We start from the raw sequence: 19,413 nt of genomic DNA, 5'->3' as shown, positions 1-19,413 counted from the left end.
TTTGATGCCAAACCATATCCCAAGGAGGGTTGGAAAGAAAAGTAGACTTACGGGGGGCTCTTGAATCAGTGCACTTCTCTCTATCTCCATTACCCCTATTTAGTTAAGCCACTCCAGGAACTTACCTGGCAGTCTAGTGGTTCAGACTCCATGCTTCCAAGGCAGGGGATGCAGGTTCAACCGCTGGGTGGGGAACTGTCGATCCCACATGCAGCACCGCACAGCCAAAAAATTTTTTAAAAAAGCCACTCCTGTCTCAGACTTGAGCTACTGCAACAAGCTAACTTCCCAGTCTAGTTTTTCTCGCTGTCTACTCACCACCCCTTGACACTGAGTTCATTTCAGTGTGATACTTCCTAAATATTCCCTGAATCTCTGCACATCTGTCTCACTCTATGCCTCACCACCAGCGTCTCCATCCTGGATCAATTGCCTCTTCAGCCGTCACATTTTTTTCCAGTGCGCATTGCAAGTGGCACACAGCAATCTTTTCTTTCTTCTTCTTCTTCTTCTTTTTTTTTTTTCTTTAACTTCCTGGCCATGCCACATAGCAGACAGAATCTCAGTTCCCCAACAAGGGATCAAATTCGCACCTTTGCCTTGAAAGTTCCGAGTCTTAACCACTGTGGACGGCCAGGGAAGCCCCAGCAATCTTTTTAAGAACACAAACATAACGTTGCCTTCCTTTGTCACCTGTATTCCCACCACTGTGGTCTCCATCCTGCCCTCTAATCTGACCTAATGCCCAGCCACCTCAGAACTTTCGCTCTGGTCATTTCTCATCTTTGGAATACTTTGCTTTAGAACACAGATCTTACCACAGTTTATGTCCTTTCCAATGTGAAATGTCTCACCTCGACTATCACTTCCTTGAGAGGTCTTTTTTGATCGCCCTGGTAGAAACACTCACTTGCTACAGTGTTTTCCTAGTTTTTTCCTAGCATTCCTTATCGGTGTCTGAACGCTGTATCAGCTTACTAACAAGGTTGGAATCTGTGCCCTCCCCTAGAGTGTAAATCTTAGACAGGGGTTCCAGTTGTTTTGTTCAACGCTGGATTCTCATTGCACAGAATAAATACATATTGACTAGCTCCTGTAACCCAGCAGGACCCTCTGAGGCCTTCCCAGAATAGTCCCCAAGCCACATCCTCCACCTGCCTTTTGTCTGTAGAAAAGCTTTAGTCAAAGAGTAAGTTTAATCACAGAAGTGAGAAAAATGCAGAAAGAAAGGAAGCCAATCAAGCCAGACAAAATAATAATACTTTAGCCATTAAACAAAGTCAGGGACCTTCATTTCTTCCCCAAGGACTATCGATAATATTCTCAGCTTAATCTTTTGAACTGTTTTGCAGGTACAGAAATCTCCACCAAGTGGAAGAAGGTAATTGTATGCTGCCTCCAAGCACGTAGACCCCAGACCGGTTGGAACCAGAAGGTTGATGATGCTGACTCCCAGTTACCTCACCACCCAACGTTCAGAGGAATGTCCAGGAGCTGATCATGCCCTGTTGCTTTAACATTGTAAGACCCCTTTCTACCCACTCTAGGGTGGGACAGTCTAATGGGTACCAGCTTGCTATGGCCTCCTTTGCTGGGCAAAGCAATAGAGAGCCCTTCTCTCCCAGCTCACCCAAAATTCTGTCTCTGAGATTCAATTCAGCATTGGTACACAGAGTCTGGGTTTCAGCATCACTCCTCAAAAAGTTTCATCAAATTCATAGAGAGAGAGTGCAGCCATCTCTTGGACTGGATGTAGCAATAACATTTTTTTCATTGTTGAGAGCTGTTGAATTCAGTCATTATCCCAAGAACTAAAAAGAGTTGGTTCTTAATTCAATTCAGAAATCTAAAGTTTTGAAATTTACCCCCAAACAAAACAGAATTCTCATTTGGCTTTATTTTTGCTCTTCAGTTACCTAATGTACAGGTTGGATGAATAAAGCATAAACAGCTACAGGCTTTCTACTTAACTTCTGGGCTTGCATTAAAATACTGTTCACCCTCATACCCTTCTCCTTAACCCTTCCTATTTCTTTTCCACTCTTCTTCTGTACTGCAGATTTTTCTCACTACTGTACAAAGAAATTGGGATATATATTTTCACGGTAATTCATTTTTGGAATTTTGTCACCTTACGTAGTGACTTCTTCCAAGATATTTTTTCCAATTAAGAACAACTCATAGAGACAGAAAAGTTATTAGGGGTTATTGTTTAATGGGTTTTCAATTTCAATTTTGCAAGATAAAGTTCTGAAGATGCTGGTGATGATGGTTGCACAACAATATGAACACACTTAAAAATGGTAAATTGTATATAATACATTGGAGAAGGAAATGGCAACCCACTCCAGTGTTCTTGCCTGGAGAATCCCAGGGATGGAGGAGCCTGGTGGGCTGCCGTCTATGGGGTCGCTCAAAATTGGACACGACTGAAGTGACTTAGCAGAAGCAGCATATAATATATATTTTACCACGCTTTAAAATGTTTTAATTTGTCTTTAATTTTAATGATTAAAAAACCCTCATAGCTTTCTATTATTCTGAAGATCCAAAATAATGGTACAACTTTCAGTTGTTCTGTAGGATCCAGCCGGCTTGGCCCTGCCTATCTCTCCAGCTTATCACATACATTGCCTCTTCAATGCAGCCACCCTGGCTATGTTTTCAAAGACATCAGACTCCTTCCACCTCAGGGCTCTGGTGCCTGCTGATTAATCTGCCAGGAGCAGACAAATCCTCATGCAAGTAACCCTTTTTTATTTTGTTGAGCTCTCTGGCCCAATGACCTCATCAGGCAGAACTGCTGCAACAAAATCTGCATTTTAACAAGATCCCCAGGTAATTTGTGTACACATGAAAGTTTGAGAGTCCCGCTGCAGATGACTGATGAGTACAAACACAGAAAACAATAATCATTATATCCCCCAACACTTTTCTGGAGTTTTCCTTCTTTGAGTCTAGTTAGTTCAGACTGAAAAACTCAAAGCGCCAGAAAGGGATGGGAATAAACCCTAGTGTCTGCTGCCACCTTGTGGTGAGAAGTTCCAACCCAGCAAGAATTTGCTCTCCTCCAGGAAATAAACCAAATGTCAAAAGGGAGGGGTGGGCCCAACTTTCTCAGCTGCGTGTTTTGAGAGATCACTACAAAATAGCCCAAGGGGTGTACTGTGAGAAAGCCAAATAAAAACTGGACGGAGAGCATTCATCAGTTCCACATGAAAGATCTAACAAAAGCTGGGGTCACTGGAATTAGTGTCGGTGGTCTCGGTTCTTCCCTCTTTGGAATGCAGACGTGCATATTTGAATGTGATAATCAGTTGGTGTGTGATTACTTTATTACCAACCCAAATGGCAGTGGTTAGACAAGCAGGTCACCTATTCACATCTGCCTTGCCCTGGAGTCTGCAACATGACTGGGAATTTCCCACTGCTCTGTCAACTGCATCAATGATGACCTCTGTAAAGTGGTAAACAGGGCCAGTCCCACAAATGATGTGTGTAACACCTGGAAGGGAATAAGGAAGCAATTCCAAAAATTTTCCTACATACTTTACCCCCAAACAGCCCTGGAGTTAAAAGTGCCTCAGTCACTGGATGATTTTGTTTTGTAGTTTGTGAGCCTAAGAGCTAAAGAAATTAACAACAACTACTGCAGGTGAGGTTGACAGCAATGGGCCACCCTCACCTGTATACTCCAGAGCGCTTTAAGGGTGCTTACGAAAGAGCTGGCCAGTACCGAAGATTTCAGCAGCCCGGAAAGAGAAGCGGCTCCTTCCAAAGGAAAGAGATTGAAAGGTAGGAAACAGGGATTCATTTTCTTCTCTCTTGAGTGAGATGCTTTGGATTTTGCGTTAAACAATATTCACTGTGCTGATCAGAAAAAAGTAGCATGTTTTTAAGCACTGCATTTAGAAATGAAGGCTCCCTGTGGATTAGAGGGAGCAGAGACAGCATACATAGACAGCATATATACATTGGATCAGGGAATCTAGTGCCACGATGGAAGCTTCGTTTTGTGATCAGAAAAGTCTTCACTGTAATGGGAAAACCTTGCCTTTCTACCTGAACTTGAGATTTATTGTCACATATGATATTAAAATTCATAGATACTAAGTTGATATTTCAATCTCACAGTTTTAGACAGCAAATACTATTATTTTGAAAAACGAATAGTGCATTTTTCAAAATAAGTCCATGATCAGTGCTCTCTCCATTCCCCTTTCCAGCAATTTGGGCTGTTGTAATGTGTACTAATTATATTTTACCCATGTACATGCTCTTTAATGTAACCTAAAAACTGTCTTATACCTCATATTTCTTGCCAGTGGCAAAACCATGAAGACAAGCATGGAATACTCCAAATGTAATACATTTTAATTTGGAAAGGCAGTGAGATGATTATTTTCCAATTTGGAGAGTATTCTTCCTTACCAAATTCATGAGCAATAGCTCAGATAGGTAGTAAAGAGTCGTCTTCATGAGACCTAAAGTATCAAAGACCGGACTTCTGAACTTCCATGGGCAAAATGAAATTTTGCAGAGATTTCCACTTCCAATATAAAAATAGGGGTTAAAAAGAGAGGCAATACAACCAAATAAATTCACAACCAACCAAGATACTTAAAAGGTTAACGGTAGCAGTTCTATTCCTAGGCTTTGGAGCAAAATCATCTTATTAATTATGTTATAAATAGATTGGGAATGAGGATGGGGGGATGGGACTAGGAGATGCATCTTGGAGATTCAGAAACTGCTTAGAGCTGGGCTTTTTACTTGATGGGGGTTGCGTGGATGACCTTGGGGGTTCCTGAGCCTCCTACATTGTACTCCCATGTGTGTGTGTATTTATGGTAGTAGAAACTGATGGTTTTATTAAAAGTTCTCTTAGGGGTCCATGGGAGATTAGTCCTAGCCCATAAATGATTTTTTATCTCGAAATAGAAGACTAATTTTTAAAAATCCCTGGAATTTTATGGATATCATTGCTTTGGATGAAACTAACATCAAAGTAGTTAATCAAGGAAGAATATTAGGTAAATGAGGGTATCATGGAACGTGTGATACTCACTTAGCACAGAAGCTAACAGAATAGACTTTGGGGTCAGATTATCTGGGCATAAATTATTTAAGCTTTCCAAGTTTTAATTTCCTCATTTGTAAAATGGAGATGATAGTAGGAGGATTAAAATATGTAATACATATGAAAGAACTTAGATGAGTGTTTAGCACATAAAAGTCTACTAAGAAGTATTACCTATTTTATTACTGAAATGATGAAGATATTATTTATTTGGAATTTTGGAAATATGCATTTATAATTGCTCTCTCTAAATCAGTATTCTGCATAAAATGGAGCATTTATAGGACCTTGAAGAATATGTTTTTTATTAACTACCCTAGCAGACACTCTCATGTCTCATCACATTTGGAACCACATTTTGAAGTCCAGCAAAAAAATATCTCAAACCATGATTGAAATGAGATCACCAATTTGCCAATATGAGGTAATATATTCTAACAGTCACAAACCAAGATTAAAATCTGCATTCTGTGCTCCATCAATTAAATTAATATCTCTGTGTCTCAGCTTACTCATTAGTAAACTGAAGATAATAATATAAACTACCAGCCCTGAGGATTAAATGAGATAGTGGCCAGAATGCACTTCTAGAGTTCAGCAACAAAATATCAAGTAGTTGCTTTGGATTTGATGCTTCGTCTTTAGTTTTCTTTTTTTGAACTGTATAATTTGTTCACATTTGCAGTTGATTTTCATGATTGCAATGTTTCATTTTTAACTTTTCAATTTCCTTGACACAAATTATTTTTCCTTTGTTCAGATGGCATAGAGCTGTGTCTACCAACTTAGTAAAACAAAATGTATTGGTCCCTAAAGAGGAGTCATCCAGTGATAGTGACATGGAATTTCACAAGAGCCAGCAAAATCAGAAGAAAAATTTGGTGAGGAAAGTGAAGACTGTTTCGGGGAGGATGCTGTCACACACGTACAGAAGCAAGCCAGCAAGTGTCAACGAAGAGGGTGCCCCTAACCACAAGGAAACCCTCCTTCCAAATACGCAGAGCCTTCTTCCTAGAATTGTCAAGGAGCTTCCACCACCCAAGTTATTTACCAAACCAAGAATGAGAAAGCTCTCCCAGAATGGTAATCCAAGTCAACATACGGTCCAGTGTCAAGGCCAAGAGAGAAAATGAAATAGGACAGCTTTTGTTGTTACCCACAGAATAGCATTTCTGGGGAGCTTGTCTGAAATGCAGAAGTTAAGGCCCCACCCAGGGCTACTGAGTCAGAATCTGCCTTTTAGAAAGATCCCCAGGTGACGTGTGTGTGTGTATACATCTTCATAAGCTCTGAATTAGATTACATTTGAGGTCAGTCCCAGTCCAGTTAGTCAGTGGTCTCATCAGTCTAAAACTACTTTTCATTTAAATATTAGATGTGTACATAGGTGTATATATATGCATGTATACATACACGTATATTAGAAAATCAAACCAAAGTGGGATTTTCTGGTTTTATTTCTGGAGAAGTGAGGCAGATTTTCAAATGGCTGCTTCCAACAGACAAAGTTGTGGTGAGAATTCCATTTTAAAAATGTATGATTGGTAAGTTGTAAAGGAAATTTTATTTTATTATATCTACTTCCCACATACTTTGTGAAGAATTGGCGTTTGAACTGTTGACAATTTCTTTTGTGACAGGGTAATGATGTTTGGTGGGGGAGGGGTCATGTAAGTGATGACTACTAATTGCATTCTCCTTTTTAAAATTGATAGACTTTTTTGTAGAGCAATTTTAGGTAAACTGGAAAAATTGAGTAGAAAATACAGAAATTTCCTCTATACCCTCCTCTCCTTACCCCACAGTTTCCTCTATTATGCACTTGTTGCCTTAGTACCGTATACTTGTTAGTTGATGAGCCCATGTTAACATATTATTATTAACACTAGTCCACAGTTTACGCTGGACTTCCCTGGTGGCTAGGTTGGTAAAGAATCCACCTGTGATGCAGGAGACCCAGGTTAGATCCCTAACTTGGAGAAGAAATGGCAATCCACTCCCACTATTCTTGCCTGGAGAATCCCATGGACAGAGGAGTCTGGCAGGCTACCGTCCATGGTGTCAAAAGAGTTGGACACAACTTAGCGAGTAAACAACCACCGTAGTTTACATTAGGATTCAGTGTTTGCCCCACACAGTTCCGTGGGTTTGAAAAACTCGCCATGTAATTTCTCTCTCATTACAATACCATACAGAAGAGCTTCAGTGCCATAAATACCCTTTGTATGTTTCTAGTGCCCTTCACAGTACAGCATTCAGAAACATATAGAATACTTATGCATATGTAGGTGATTCACACATATCTTCAAATTTCACATCATGATAAGGCTGCATACCTGGTAGATACTTTTTCCAGAAAAAAACGAAAACTGATGGCCTGCAGCTGACACATTGCCCTTTCAAACAAACTCTCTCTTCTGGAAAAACACAACTAATACAAGCATCCAAGCATCTAGCAATTACCTGATATAGATTGACCTGCCTGTTTCTATTGAAAACAACAAAGAGGACACACTTCTCTACTGACGGGGCTGGAGTTGAAGAGGCCAGCAGAAAACAGAGGACCAGAACCTTCCACCACATCCCATGCATTGGCTTATTTTTATCATAGCTCAAATAACAAATCTCTACACTAAGATTTCTCCAAAAACTTGCCCATCTTTCAGGCTGCAGCTCGAACATTCTGATTCTCAACTGTGGCTGAAAGACAGTTGCTCATCCCTGTTGATCCTCATTAGGCTATAAAACAAATATGTAGTAAATACTTATTATGTGGCAGGCATGCTGAAGGGATAGAGCAGCAGACAGTACAGGCGTGGTCTCTACCCTCCTTGCGTTACAGAGGGCATGGAGGGGCATTTCAATGTCATGCAGATATTTACCTCTGATGCAAAGAAGAAGCACAGGATAGGGTGGGTACACGTCATGAATGCTGGCTTTAGAGGAGGGGGCTCGAGAAAGCCTCGCTAAAGAATGGACATCTCAGATGAGATCTGAAGAACTAGAGTTAGATAAGGAAAAAGTGGTGAGAACAGTTTTCCAGGAAGAGGGCAGAGCATGTTCAAGTCCCAACGTCAAGAGAGCACTGGGCATAATTAAGGCCTGAAGGTAATCCAGCCAGCGAAGAGTCTGCTGAATAAGGCGATAAGTGTGTTTGTAAACCATGTTAAGAAATTTTAACCTTTCCTAAGGGTGATAAGATATTTTCAAGCTGGGGATTTATATGATTTGAAGGGCGTTTTTTAAAGGTAGCTCAGACCGCAGGGTAGAGACTGGATTGGAGGAGGGTAAGATCTGATGCAGGAGGAATGATAAACAGGCTCTTGCATTCATCCAAGGCAACGGATAATATTAGCTGGGGGTGGTGAGGTGGAAGAGAATGTTCACTGGCAGGAGTTGCAAGATTTGGACAAGAGCTGACAGTGTAGGGTGGGGGAGAAAGAAGCATCCCTGGGATGAGCATCCGCTTTGAAGGTAGAGCCACCAGCCCCTGAGTTGAGGAGCCATGGTTCCTCAATGCAGTCTTCAAGTGACCCGAAGCAGATGAAATTGATCTTAGGTGCTGTGCACAGCATGAAAACTCCGAGACAGACCACGCTGCACACCCCGCTTTTCTCAGTGCCTTTTGTGACCCCTTTCCCTACATCAAGGAAAAAGTCTCATCTCCTTCCCTTTTTCTATCTTAATAAAACAGAGAGTAACCTCAAGTTTACTGCCTTCTGTTGGCAATAACATGATTTTGGTTTTACCATCCTAGTCTCAGTGTCTATATTTATGATACTGGTTTTTGATTTATGATAGTGTTTTAAGTTTCCTTTATAAGTATGTTTATTGTGTCAAGAACTGATTTTTTTTTTTATGAGGATGCTTTTTTCCCTTATCTTTTGGCCGTGCCACATAGCCTGTAGGATCTTAGATCCCTGACCAGGGATAGAACCCGAACCACCACCTGCATTGGCAGTGAGGGCTCCTAACACTGGACCACCAGAGAAGTCCCAAGAATTGAACTGATAGAGGAAAATATTAAGGACTCTAGGATTCACAGGGCTCCTAGAATGTGGGAAACACTATTAAGATGGTATGTGAATGACTGAGCCTTGAGCCACTTTGCTGCAGAATACACTTAAACTTGTCTTCGTCAACAGCAAACAGTCATTGGGTTGTCTTGTATGTTAGAGGGTGCTTTTCCTAATTCCACAAGAGTTACAGGGAAGAGCAACAGAGGGCAAAAGTGAAGTCTCAAAAACAGTTATCAACTACCTTGTCAAGATGGGTTGGTGACTGTGGAGGTCATGACCAGAAGAAAGGGTCAAGTGTTCAAGAGAAAGTGTGAGATTCAGCAAAGCAAGTCCATTTTCAATTTTAACCCCAGAGAAAAAAAGCCACTGAAATCGCATGTGATGCTTGCTTTTCAGGAGACTTTCTAATAGCAGGCATATGTTTATTATTGTGATCCTTCAAGATTGTCTGTTTTCTACCCCCCTCACTCCCTCTAAGCAACTATACAACTTGACGTTGTTGAAGCAGAGACAGAGGCGATAACCCAAAGAAATACACTCCTCCGAGCCAGGAGAACCACCAAGCGTTTATCTGTGGCATCACTTCCTCCAGGAATGCAAAAGGTAAAATGCAGAAACAAACTTGCACCTAAAGACTTACACAGAAGTCAATGTTCAGGGCTGTTGTGAAAACCAAGTTCTCTCCCATTTAAAGCTGCCTTTTGTGTCTCCACTCCTAGAATTCAGGGCACAAGTGGACTTGCCAGGTCTGATTCCTCTACTTCTGAGCCCGAGTGGTTCAGCTTCTGCTATAATCTGGGCAACAGTAGGGTTTGCTGCTTTATATTGACTTGGTCAGCTGTTCAAATATCAAGTTGGTATATTAGCATCTGGCATATCATGCATGCTCTGTGGAGAGATATTCTCCAGACCAACCCCACAGAATTTCTGCAAGGATGCAAACATTTGTCCAAAACAGTAGCCATTAGCATGTGTACTTTTAAGCCTTTGCATATGGCCAGTTGTTGTTCAGTCCCTCAGTCGTGTCCGACTCTTTACAAACTTACGGACTGCAGCATGCCAGGCTCCTCTGTCCTTCACTGTCTCCGGGAGATTGCTCAAATTTATGTCCATTGAGCCCATGATGCTACATAACCATCTCATCCTCTGTCACCCCCTTCTCCTTTTGCCATCAGTCTTTCCCAGCTGATGTGGCGGTACAACTGAGGAATTGAATTTTAAATTTCATTTCATTATAATTGAAATTAACATACAAATAGAACGTGTGTATATTATAGATGGTGCAGCACTTGATGATCCAGGACACTCCAACCCAAGGCTTGTACTTATCTGTACTTAGATCAAGTTTGTGCCTAAATTGCCCATGCTATTTTTCAATAGAATCTGAAGTATTATTTTTTTTAGACATAATAAGCATTTATTAAAGCTGACTATGTTCCAAACCCTCTTCTAAGTGCTTTAAAAATATCAACTCAGGTATTTCTTACAACAGCCCTATAAAGTAGATAGCAATCAGTCAGTTCAGTCGCTCCGTCGTGTCCGACTCTTTTCGACCCCATGAATCGCAGCACGCCAGGCCTCCCTGTCCATCACAAACTCCCGGAGTGTACTCAAACTCATGCCCATTGAGTCGGTGATGCCATCCAGCCATCTCATCCTCTGTTGTCCCCATCTCCTCCTGCCCCCAATCCCTCCCAGCATCAGGGTCTTTTCCAGCGAGTCAACTCTTTGCATTAGGTGGCCAAAGTACTGGAGTTTCAGCTTCAGCATCAGTCCTTCCAATGAACACCCAGGACTTAGCTCCTTCAGGAAGGACTGGTTTGATCTCCTTGCAGTCCAAGGGACTCTCAAGAGTCTCCTCCAACACCGCAGTTGAAAAGCATCAATTTTTCGGTGCTCAGCTTTCTTCACCGTCCAACTCTCACATCCATACATGACCACTGGAAAAACCATAGCCTTGACCAGACGGACCTTTGTTGGCAAAGTAATGTCTCTGCTTTTTAATATGTTGTCTAGGTTGGTCATAACTTTCCTTCCAAGGAGTAAGTGTCTTTTAATTTCCTGGCTGTAATCACCATCTGCAGTGATTTTGGAGCCCAAAAAAATAAAGTCTGACACTGTTTCCACTGTCTCCCCATCTATTTCCCATGAGGTGATGGGACCAGATGCCATGATCTTAATTTTCTGAATGTTGAGCTTTAAGCCAACTTTTTCACTCTCTTCTTTCACTTTCATTAAGAGGCTTTTTAGTTCCTCTTCACTCTCTGCCATAAGGGTGGTGTCATCTGCATATCTGAGGTTATTGATATTTCTCCCGGCAATCTTGATTCCAGCTTGTGCTTCTTCCAGACCAGTGTTTCTCATGATGTACTCTGCATACAAGTTAAATAAGCAGGGTAACAATATACAGCCTTGACGTACTCCTTTTCCTATTTGGAACCAGTGTGTTGTTCCATGTCCAGTTCTAACTGTTGCTTCCTGATCTGCATACAGGTTTCTCAAGAGGCAGGTCAGGTGGTCTGGTATTCCCATCTCCTTCAGAATTTTCCACAGTTTATTGTGATCCACACAGTCGAAGGCTTTGGCGTAGTCAATAAAGCAGAAATAAATGTTTTTCTGGAACTCCCTTGCTTTTTCGATGATCCAGCGGATATTGGCAATTTGATCTCTGGTTCCTCTGCCTTTTCTAAAACCAGCTTGAACATATGGAAGTTCTCGGTTCACGTATTGCTGAAGCCTGGCTTGGAGAATTTTGAGCATTACTTTACTAGCGTGTGAGTGCAATTGTGCGGTAGTTTGAGCATTCTTTGCCTAAGAAAGGGATTGCCTTTCTTAGGGATTGGAATGAAAACTGACTTTTTCCAGTCCTGTGGCCACTGCTGAGTTTTCCAAATTTGCTGGCATATTGAGTGCAGCACTTTCACAGCATCATCTTTCAGGATTTGAAATAGCTCAACCGGAATTCCATCACATCCACTAGCTTTGTTCGTAGTGATGCTTTCTGAGGATCACTTGACTTCACATTCCAGGATGTCTGGCTCTAGGTGATAGCTCTCAGAATGTTCTCATATGCTCTCCTATGTTCTCATATGTTTGAATCAGTTGTCCACGTTTCGAAATTAGAATTGTTCAAACAAAAGTCTGGATTTTCAACTTCCTTTTGAAAAATAAGAGGATTTGGCAACATGGAGCTTGCAGTCCCCCCAGCAACAGCAGGAGCTACACAGAGGCCACCCCCTTTGCAGGGGGCCCGTTCTCTCCAGTCCATGCCAGCCCCAACTGAGCCTGTTTTTCAAAACCTGCCTGACCCTTCAAGACATTTGACTTTTTAATAACGGTATTCAACACACAGAAATAACTTAAGTAATTACCAAGTTAAGTGCTTAGTAGGAAAAAAAACCAAACCACTGGGTTTTATGAGAGAGAAACAAGAGGAGTTGTGCTCTCGTTAGGTTGGGGAAGCTTCTGCAAATGATGTTGGAGCCGGGGCGAGCTGGCAGGGCTTCTCGGGTGGCTCAGCGATAAATCTGCCTGGCAACACAGGAGATGCAAGTTCCATCCCTGGGTTGGGAACAACCCCTGGAGGAGGAACAGCAACCCACTCCAGTATTTTTGCCTGGGAAGTCCCAAGGACAGAGGAGCCTGGCAGGCTATAGCCCATGGGGTCACAAAAGAGTCAGACACGATTGAGTGACTGAGCATGCACGCAGGAGCCGTCAGGGCAGGGCAGAGGTTCCACAGACTCATTTGTAAACTCGGGCAAAGGGCAAGACCCAAATGTGATTGCACATCCCACTTTGTGTAGGTCTCACAGTAGTCCTCATGGTAATTACTAAACACAAGGGGAAGGAAGAGTGAACCTAGTAAAACTAAAAAGGCCATATTAGCCAGGAGCCATGACCTAGGAATGAGTTTTAATAGCACAGGTACTTGTAACCAGCAAGCCAGGGACCATGGGAAGGGTATCAGGCATGCAATGAAAAGAACCCAGAGCTTTCTTTTTCATGTTTGGAAACATGTCTGCCATGAAAATAAGGAAACCTGCAGAAAAGAGACCAGATTAGCAACTGGATCCAGTGATAATGAGCTTTCTGGGGCACTGGTCTACAACAGCCCCACACTCTGACTGTGCTCAGCGGCTACAGAGGCAATTTCTTCTTCTTCCCCTTACGAATGACCTGTTTTTTTTCCTGACACTGTATATTCTTTCAGAACCAGACAATCTCATTTCTCTGCACCCTATAGATCTCTTCAAAGAGAGCTCTGGGCACAAAGGAGATGCATGGGGCGTGGAGAATAATATGAATACGGCCTACAATCCAATGTTGTTATGTGGCAAATATTCAGTTTAAAAGAGGATGTCGCAAGGGTAAGGGTGTTCACTGAAGCACCGTCACAGAAATAATGGTGGCACTTCTTAATCTGATGTGTTTTTACATTTTTATGGTAGGTTCCATATTCATCAAAAAAGAGACCACACTTTCTGATATTTAAAAGAAAGAAGCACAGCATGGAAAACATTCTCCAGAAATCAGATTTGACAGTGGGAAAGCTTCAAATGCAGGTAGTGGACAAAGGTTTTTACTTTGTGTTTCAAAAGCATCAGAGGCCTGGGCTCCACGGAACGCACAGCCCGGCTAGACAGCGTGGCTATGGGATGAAACTAATGATTAGCATGAAGGCATCCTGTTAGTGGGGGGCGTTTGAGAGTGGCTACGGAATCGCTGAGGGCACGGAGGATGATGCTGTGTGCCTCCTAAATGGTAAAGTTAATTCACTTAAAATGAAGCCACACACACACACGAGGGTTTGAGAAGAGATGAGATTGTCTTTAGCACTGGGTGGTAAATGCATGTTTTCAAGCTCTGATTGCTATGACTTGAATTAGAATAATACTTTGGGACTTGCAGACATCCACCAGTTCCTGAACTCATCTCTCAGGAAAAACAGCTCTCCCTGGGGTGTGGACAAGGCTTTCTAACACATGGCTTCGTTTCTTTGTCTTGGGCTGTCATAGGTGGATGACCTCATAGAAACAGTGACAGATAAATCCATGAAGTTATTGGCCCAAAGACATGCTGAACTTCAACAGTGTGAGTTTCTAGGGGATGAAATTCTTCGGTCTTCGAAGCAGTTCCAGAGGATGTCCAAGCGAACCATGAGAAAGTATAAATTGAAAAATGTGTGTTTCCCATGTACCTGGTCCTGCTTCTGATTCTGTTTCTGATGCCATAAAAGTTATGTTCATAGGGATTCTTATCTCTTGGTATATAATCCTGAATAAATTTCTCTTAATCAATTGGGGTGGGGGGTGAGTTTAAAAATATTCTGCCCAAAGTCCTTATAAAAATATTCGGCCCAATAGTCCTTTTACAAAAATTGATTTTTAATTTTGAGTCAATATAAGCAAATTTTTGCTTCATAATTTTTACTAATAATGGAAAATAGAAATATTTACCAGGGCATACCAATTCTACAAAGAAATTTCTTCCATGATTTGCCAGATGAAATTAGAGGAAGCACTTAAAGGTATTTTGACACTTTCACTGTGACTACTATTAAGCTAACTTTAAACCTTTGTTTTTAAAGAGAAGAGTTCTTATTAAAATTACAAAAATGTAACATTATTAAGGTATGATTCATGCAAAGTGTCATGTTTCTGAACTAAAATGAATGGATAAGGATGGAACCTAGCAAGTATTAGACATATAATTCAATCCTTAAGAAAAGTACATGTGATTCAGACTTAGTTTAAATTTATAAAAAGATCATGAAATCCTTTCTTGCAAGACTCTTGAAAATGACTCCTACAGAAGAAAACAATGGAGAGAAAATGTTTTACCAAAACATTTACCAACCATATATCTCAAGTATTAAGGACAGAGATCTAGAAAGTAATACATATTGATTGTCTTTGCATCTTATAATTACTTCTTAGCCCAGTGATTCTTATCATAGAACCTCTCCCACAGTAAGCATACACCACAAACATTCTGTACGTAATTTCACAAGTTCACAGCTCTCCTGAGAGCCTGTTCATGGTCTCCATTTTCAAAAGTGGTAACAATTTCCAGAAACTGACTCATTTTCTCATGTACATCCCAGAAGTGCCACCTTCTCACTATCTTCCATTTATTTTGTGAGCAAATCAATGTTACCAATTAAAAACTATCTAGAATGCCAATGAGCACAAACATATTTGGCTTGAAAACATTTTATTCAACATTTATTTTGGATGTTGCTTCCCACCTTTTAAATACAAAAAAGACATTTCAGTAAAAACAAATATATAATGAAGTCATCTTCCTTTGTGTGAAGAAATATGAATGAACTCTGCATTAACATTTAAAAGCAAAATAGTTCACTGCCAAAACTTTACATATCTCGAGAGCACAACAGATTCTAAACACACTGAGATCACGCTGCTACTTCAACATTCTTGGGAATGGAGAGTGATTCCTTGGGCTATGGTTTAGGATCAGTCTCCATGCTTGCTTCTTGAGCTTCTTCTACCTCTGAGAGCTTTTCATCATCTGCAGTTGAGAAAGAAACATAAAACTCTAATCAAATTTGCTTAAACTATATGTTTGATGAATATATGAAAACATTTTTGTGCTTTCTAAGTGAATATATTTAAAGCAAAAATGGCAAAATGGCACCCTATGATTGCAACTGACCCACACAAGGGTGTTTGGTTTTTAAAAGTCCAGCTTTGGTTGCTGTTATTAGTTGAACTCCTGGAGGAGGGAATGGCGGCCCACTTCAGTGTTCTTGCCTGGAGGGTCAGATGGACAGGGGAGCCTGGTGGGCTACAGTCTATGGGATCGCAAAGAGTCGGATGTGACTGAGTGACTAAGCACACATTAGTTGAATCAAAATGCAAAATTTATGTGATAGACTTCAATTTAAAAAAAGTTGCCTCTCGTCATTAAAATATCTATATAGGGACTTCCCCGGTGGTCCAGTGGCTAAGACTCTGTGCTCCCAATGCAGGGGAACAGGGTTTGATCCCTGGTTAGGGAACTAGACCCTCATGATGCTACTAAGAGTTGGCATGCCGCAACTAAGCCCTGATGCAGTCAAATAAATTAATCTTTAAAAAATAAAATCTACAGGAACATTCATTTTACAGTCATGCTACTTACTTTCCAGTGTTTGCTGAAGTTCATGGATGGTACTAAGAAGAACATGAAACTGTTTCCTTCTCAATTCCAGCTGTGTTAGTAAGAAAGAAAATTAATACACAATGATCTATACACCAATATAGAATACAAAGACTAATACATGTCACATGCAAATACCTTATCTTCAACACTTTCTTTAATATGTGAAAGATGTTCTAATTCTTTTCCCAGAGCCTCTAGTTCTCTGAAAAAAAATGAAACTGTTATATTTTGCTAATTGGGAGAAAAGAATTCATAATTAATATCTAACTTTTTAGTTACTAAATAATAGTATTTATTATAAGGGATAAAGAGTTCTAACCTCCATTAAGATGAGACTTTTAAAACTAAGGGTGATTCCTTAACTTCTAAATATGTACTAATTTTCATTAAAATTAAATTTTAGATAATTAATTTTAAAGTATAGGAAGACTTGACAATAGGATATCAAACCCTTTTAACATTTTGTCATAATTCAAAACTTTTTTTTTTTTTGGTAAATGTGGTAAATTGCACATTTACCCCTTTGAACTTTAACCCCTAGTCCTCTGAACCAGGACTTTTTCCCTCCTCTACTATCCATTCAGGCAATCCTTATATTACACCAATCCTTTTTTATGCATATATTTGTATCTCAATAATATACAGCATCAGTATATAATATTTGGAGGGCTCTAACTTTTATAAATGATTATTATTCTGTATGTATTTCAGAAACTTAGTAATAATTTAAAGTTCATTATATATATCTTCTGTTTTTCTTTTCACTGATTATTTTTTAAATTGGTGTTTGGAAAGTGTTTATTTCCAAATTCTCTATAACTCCTATTTAGTATTCTACATGAGTAGACCATATTCTATTTATGTTTTTGTATTGATACATACATGCATTTATTTTAGAACTATAGGCAGTAAGGTTGGCAGAAGGAAAAATCTAATCAAGAGGTATTAGAATCTGTAATTTTTAAGGTTGACCCCTACTTTTTGAAACATATGATATATTCCCATAGAAATGGAATGTGTAGACTAGTATGTAAACATACATTAGTTCTTTTCAAAGTAAAGCTCTAAACTTACTTTAATGTCTCATGCCTGTCTGGATGATGCTGGATCACTTTTGCCAGTGCATCATATTCTGAAAGATACAAAAATACTTGCCAAAATAAGATATTTTGAACCTGAATATAAAAACAAAATGTCTAACATCACAAATCTCTCCTAATTATTTTCCTAATAGATAAAGAAGTGGAAACATTGAAGGATATGCGGAGTATTGCCAGCTTCCTTTCATTCGATTATAACTGCAACAAGTCATGACTTCAGAAGTATGTTCCAAACAAGGATTTTAGCTCCTACTCTGTCTTTCCATTTACGTATACCTGGGTAGAATACAAGGGGCTAGCATAACAGAAAGTGAACTTAAGTCATTATTGTTCAAGTAGACTGATTGTGAACATAAGAGAATCTTATCATTTGCCCAGCAAATCAAAGACCAAAAAGGTGATCCATAATTAATTAACAAGGTATCCTACAATTAATTTCAAATCTTAGACAATGTAAAATTATACTTCTCACTCATTTCAAAGGTAAAGATCTAATGATTTATAATTCAGGAACTTTGTTTCTGCTCCACTAAGACCTCCAAGATAAATCATGTATCTCTTGTTAACTTTTCCTATGAAATGATATATGGCAGCATTTACTTAAAAGCCTCATTAATCTACCAAAACACTGAAAATTTTTTTTAATGATTTTTCAGTTGATATTAGTTCTTAAATAAGTTGGTATATCCTGCTCTAAATTGGCCACTGCAACCTGACCACATACACTTTAGACTGAATTAAAAAACCATCTTTTGTCTGTTTCTTCATTTGCTATTATTTTCTCCCAATCTGAGGGCTGTCTTTTCACCTTACTTATAGTTTCCTTTGTAGTGCAAAAGCTTTTAAGTTTCATTAGGTCCCATTTGTTTAGTTTTGCTTTTATTTCCAATATTCTGGGAGGTGGGTCATAGAGGATCTTGCTGTGATTTATGTCGGAGAGTGTTTTGCCTATGTTCTCCTCTAGGAGTTTTATAGTTTCTGGTCTTACATTTAGATCTTTAATCCATTTTGAGTTTATTTTTGTGTGTGGTGTTAGAAAGTGTTCTAGTTTCATTCTTTTACAAGTGGTTGACCAGTTTTCCCAGCACCACTTGTTAAAGAGGTTGTCTTTTTTCCATTGTATATCCTTGCCTCCTTTGTCAAAGATAAGGTGTCCAAAGGATTAATCTCAAAAATATACAAGCAACTCCTGAAGCTCAATTCCAGAAAAATAAATGACCCAATCAAAAAATGGGCCAAAGAACTAAACAGACATTTCTCCAAAGAAGACATACAGATGGCTAACAAACACATGAAAAGATGCTCAACATCACTCATTATTAGAGAAATGCAAATCAAAACCACAATGAGGTACCATTACACGCCAGTCAGGATGGCTGCTATCCAAAAGTCTACAAGCAATAAATGCTGGAGAGGGTGTGGAGAAAAGGGAACCCTCTTACACTGTTGGTGGGAATGCAAACTAGTACAGCCGCTATGGAAAACAGTGTGGAGATTTCTTAAAAAACTGGAAATAGAACTGCCATATGACCCAGCAATCCCACTTCTGGGCATACACGCTGAGGAAACCAGATCTGAAAGAGACACGTGCACCCCAATGTTCATTGCAGCATTGTTCATAATAGCCAGGACATGGAAGCAACCTAGATGCCCATCAGCAGATGAATGGATAAGGAAGCTGTGGTACATATACACCATGGAATATTACTCAGCCATTAAAAAGAATTCATTTGAACCAGTCCTAATGAGATGGATGAAGCTGGAGCCCCTTATACAGAGTGAAGTAAGCCAGAAAGATAAAGAACATTACAGCATACTGACACATGTATATGGAATTTAGAAAGGTGATAACGATAACCCTATATGCAGAACAGAAAAAGAGACACAGAAATACAGAACAGACTTTTGAACTTTGTGGGAGAATGTGAGGGTGGGATATTTCAAAAGAACAGCATGTATACTATCTATGGTGAAACAGATCACCAGCCCAGGTGGGATGCATGAGACAAGTGCTCTGGCCTGGTGCACTGGGAAGACCCAGAGGAATC

The 19,413-nt window shown here is 40.0% G+C and overlaps 2 protein-coding genes across 7 annotated transcripts in view; one reads left to right on the top strand and one right to left on the bottom strand.

Moving 5' to 3' along the window:
* Positions 1 to 1,182: 1,182 nt before the first annotated feature.
* Positions 1,183 to 18,829, top strand: C24H3orf49 (chromosome 24 C3orf49 homolog). Its single transcript, XM_061128157.1, has 7 exons — positions 1,183 to 1,521; positions 3,612 to 3,795; positions 5,841 to 6,163; positions 9,578 to 9,702; positions 13,550 to 13,663; positions 14,117 to 14,281; positions 17,500 to 18,829. Exons 2-7 carry the CDS (start codon positions 3,671 to 3,673, stop codon positions 17,518 to 17,520), a joined length of 873 nt encoding a protein of 290 aa, XP_060984140.1. The 5' UTR covers positions 1,183 to 1,521; positions 3,612 to 3,670; the 3' UTR covers positions 17,521 to 18,829.
* THOC7 (THO complex subunit 7) overlaps positions 14,559 to 19,413 on the bottom strand; it is a 21,025-nt gene continuing 16,170 nt past the window's right edge. For 3 of the 6 annotated variants that reach the window (XM_061128161.1, XM_061128158.1, XM_061128159.1), the window contains 4 exons: positions 17,340 to 17,397; positions 16,401 to 16,467; positions 16,245 to 16,314; positions 14,562 to 15,632 (listed from right to left, as the gene is read on the bottom strand). In XM_061128161.1, coding sequence (XP_060984144.1) covers positions 15,565 to 15,632; positions 16,245 to 16,314; positions 16,401 to 16,467; positions 17,340 to 17,397 — 263 coding nt within the window. In that variant the 3' untranslated portion in view covers positions 14,562 to 15,564. Of the gene's footprint in view, positions 15,633 to 16,244; positions 16,315 to 16,400; positions 16,468 to 17,339; positions 17,398 to 19,413 lie in introns of all 6 variants that reach the window. The other 3 variants (XM_061128162.1, XM_061128163.1, XM_061128160.1) reach the window with 2 other exon arrangements.

This window comes from Dama dama, chromosome 24, assembly GCF_033118175.1.
Source record: "Dama dama isolate Ldn47 chromosome 24, ASM3311817v1, whole genome shotgun sequence".
Classification (NCBI taxonomy): domain Eukaryota; kingdom Metazoa; phylum Chordata; class Mammalia; order Artiodactyla; family Cervidae; genus Dama; species Dama dama.
Note: the sequence above shows the minus strand (reverse complement) of the source record. Positions and strands in the feature narration are given on the sequence as shown.

Bases quoted from the DNA above. Each gene is read 5' to 3' on its own strand.
- C24H3orf49 (XM_061128157.1), top strand. From the start codon at position 3,671: ATGGGCCACCCTCACCTGTATACTCCAGAGCGCTTTAAGGGTGCTTAC. The intron at 3,796-5,840 runs GTAGGAAACAGG...TCCTTTGTTCAG, and splicing joins CAAAGGAAAGAGATTGAAAG to ATGGCATAGAGCTGTGTCTA. The intron at 13,664-14,116 runs GTAGTGGACAAA...GGGCTGTCATAG, and splicing joins TGGGAAAGCTTCAAATGCAG to GTGGATGACCTCATAGAAAC.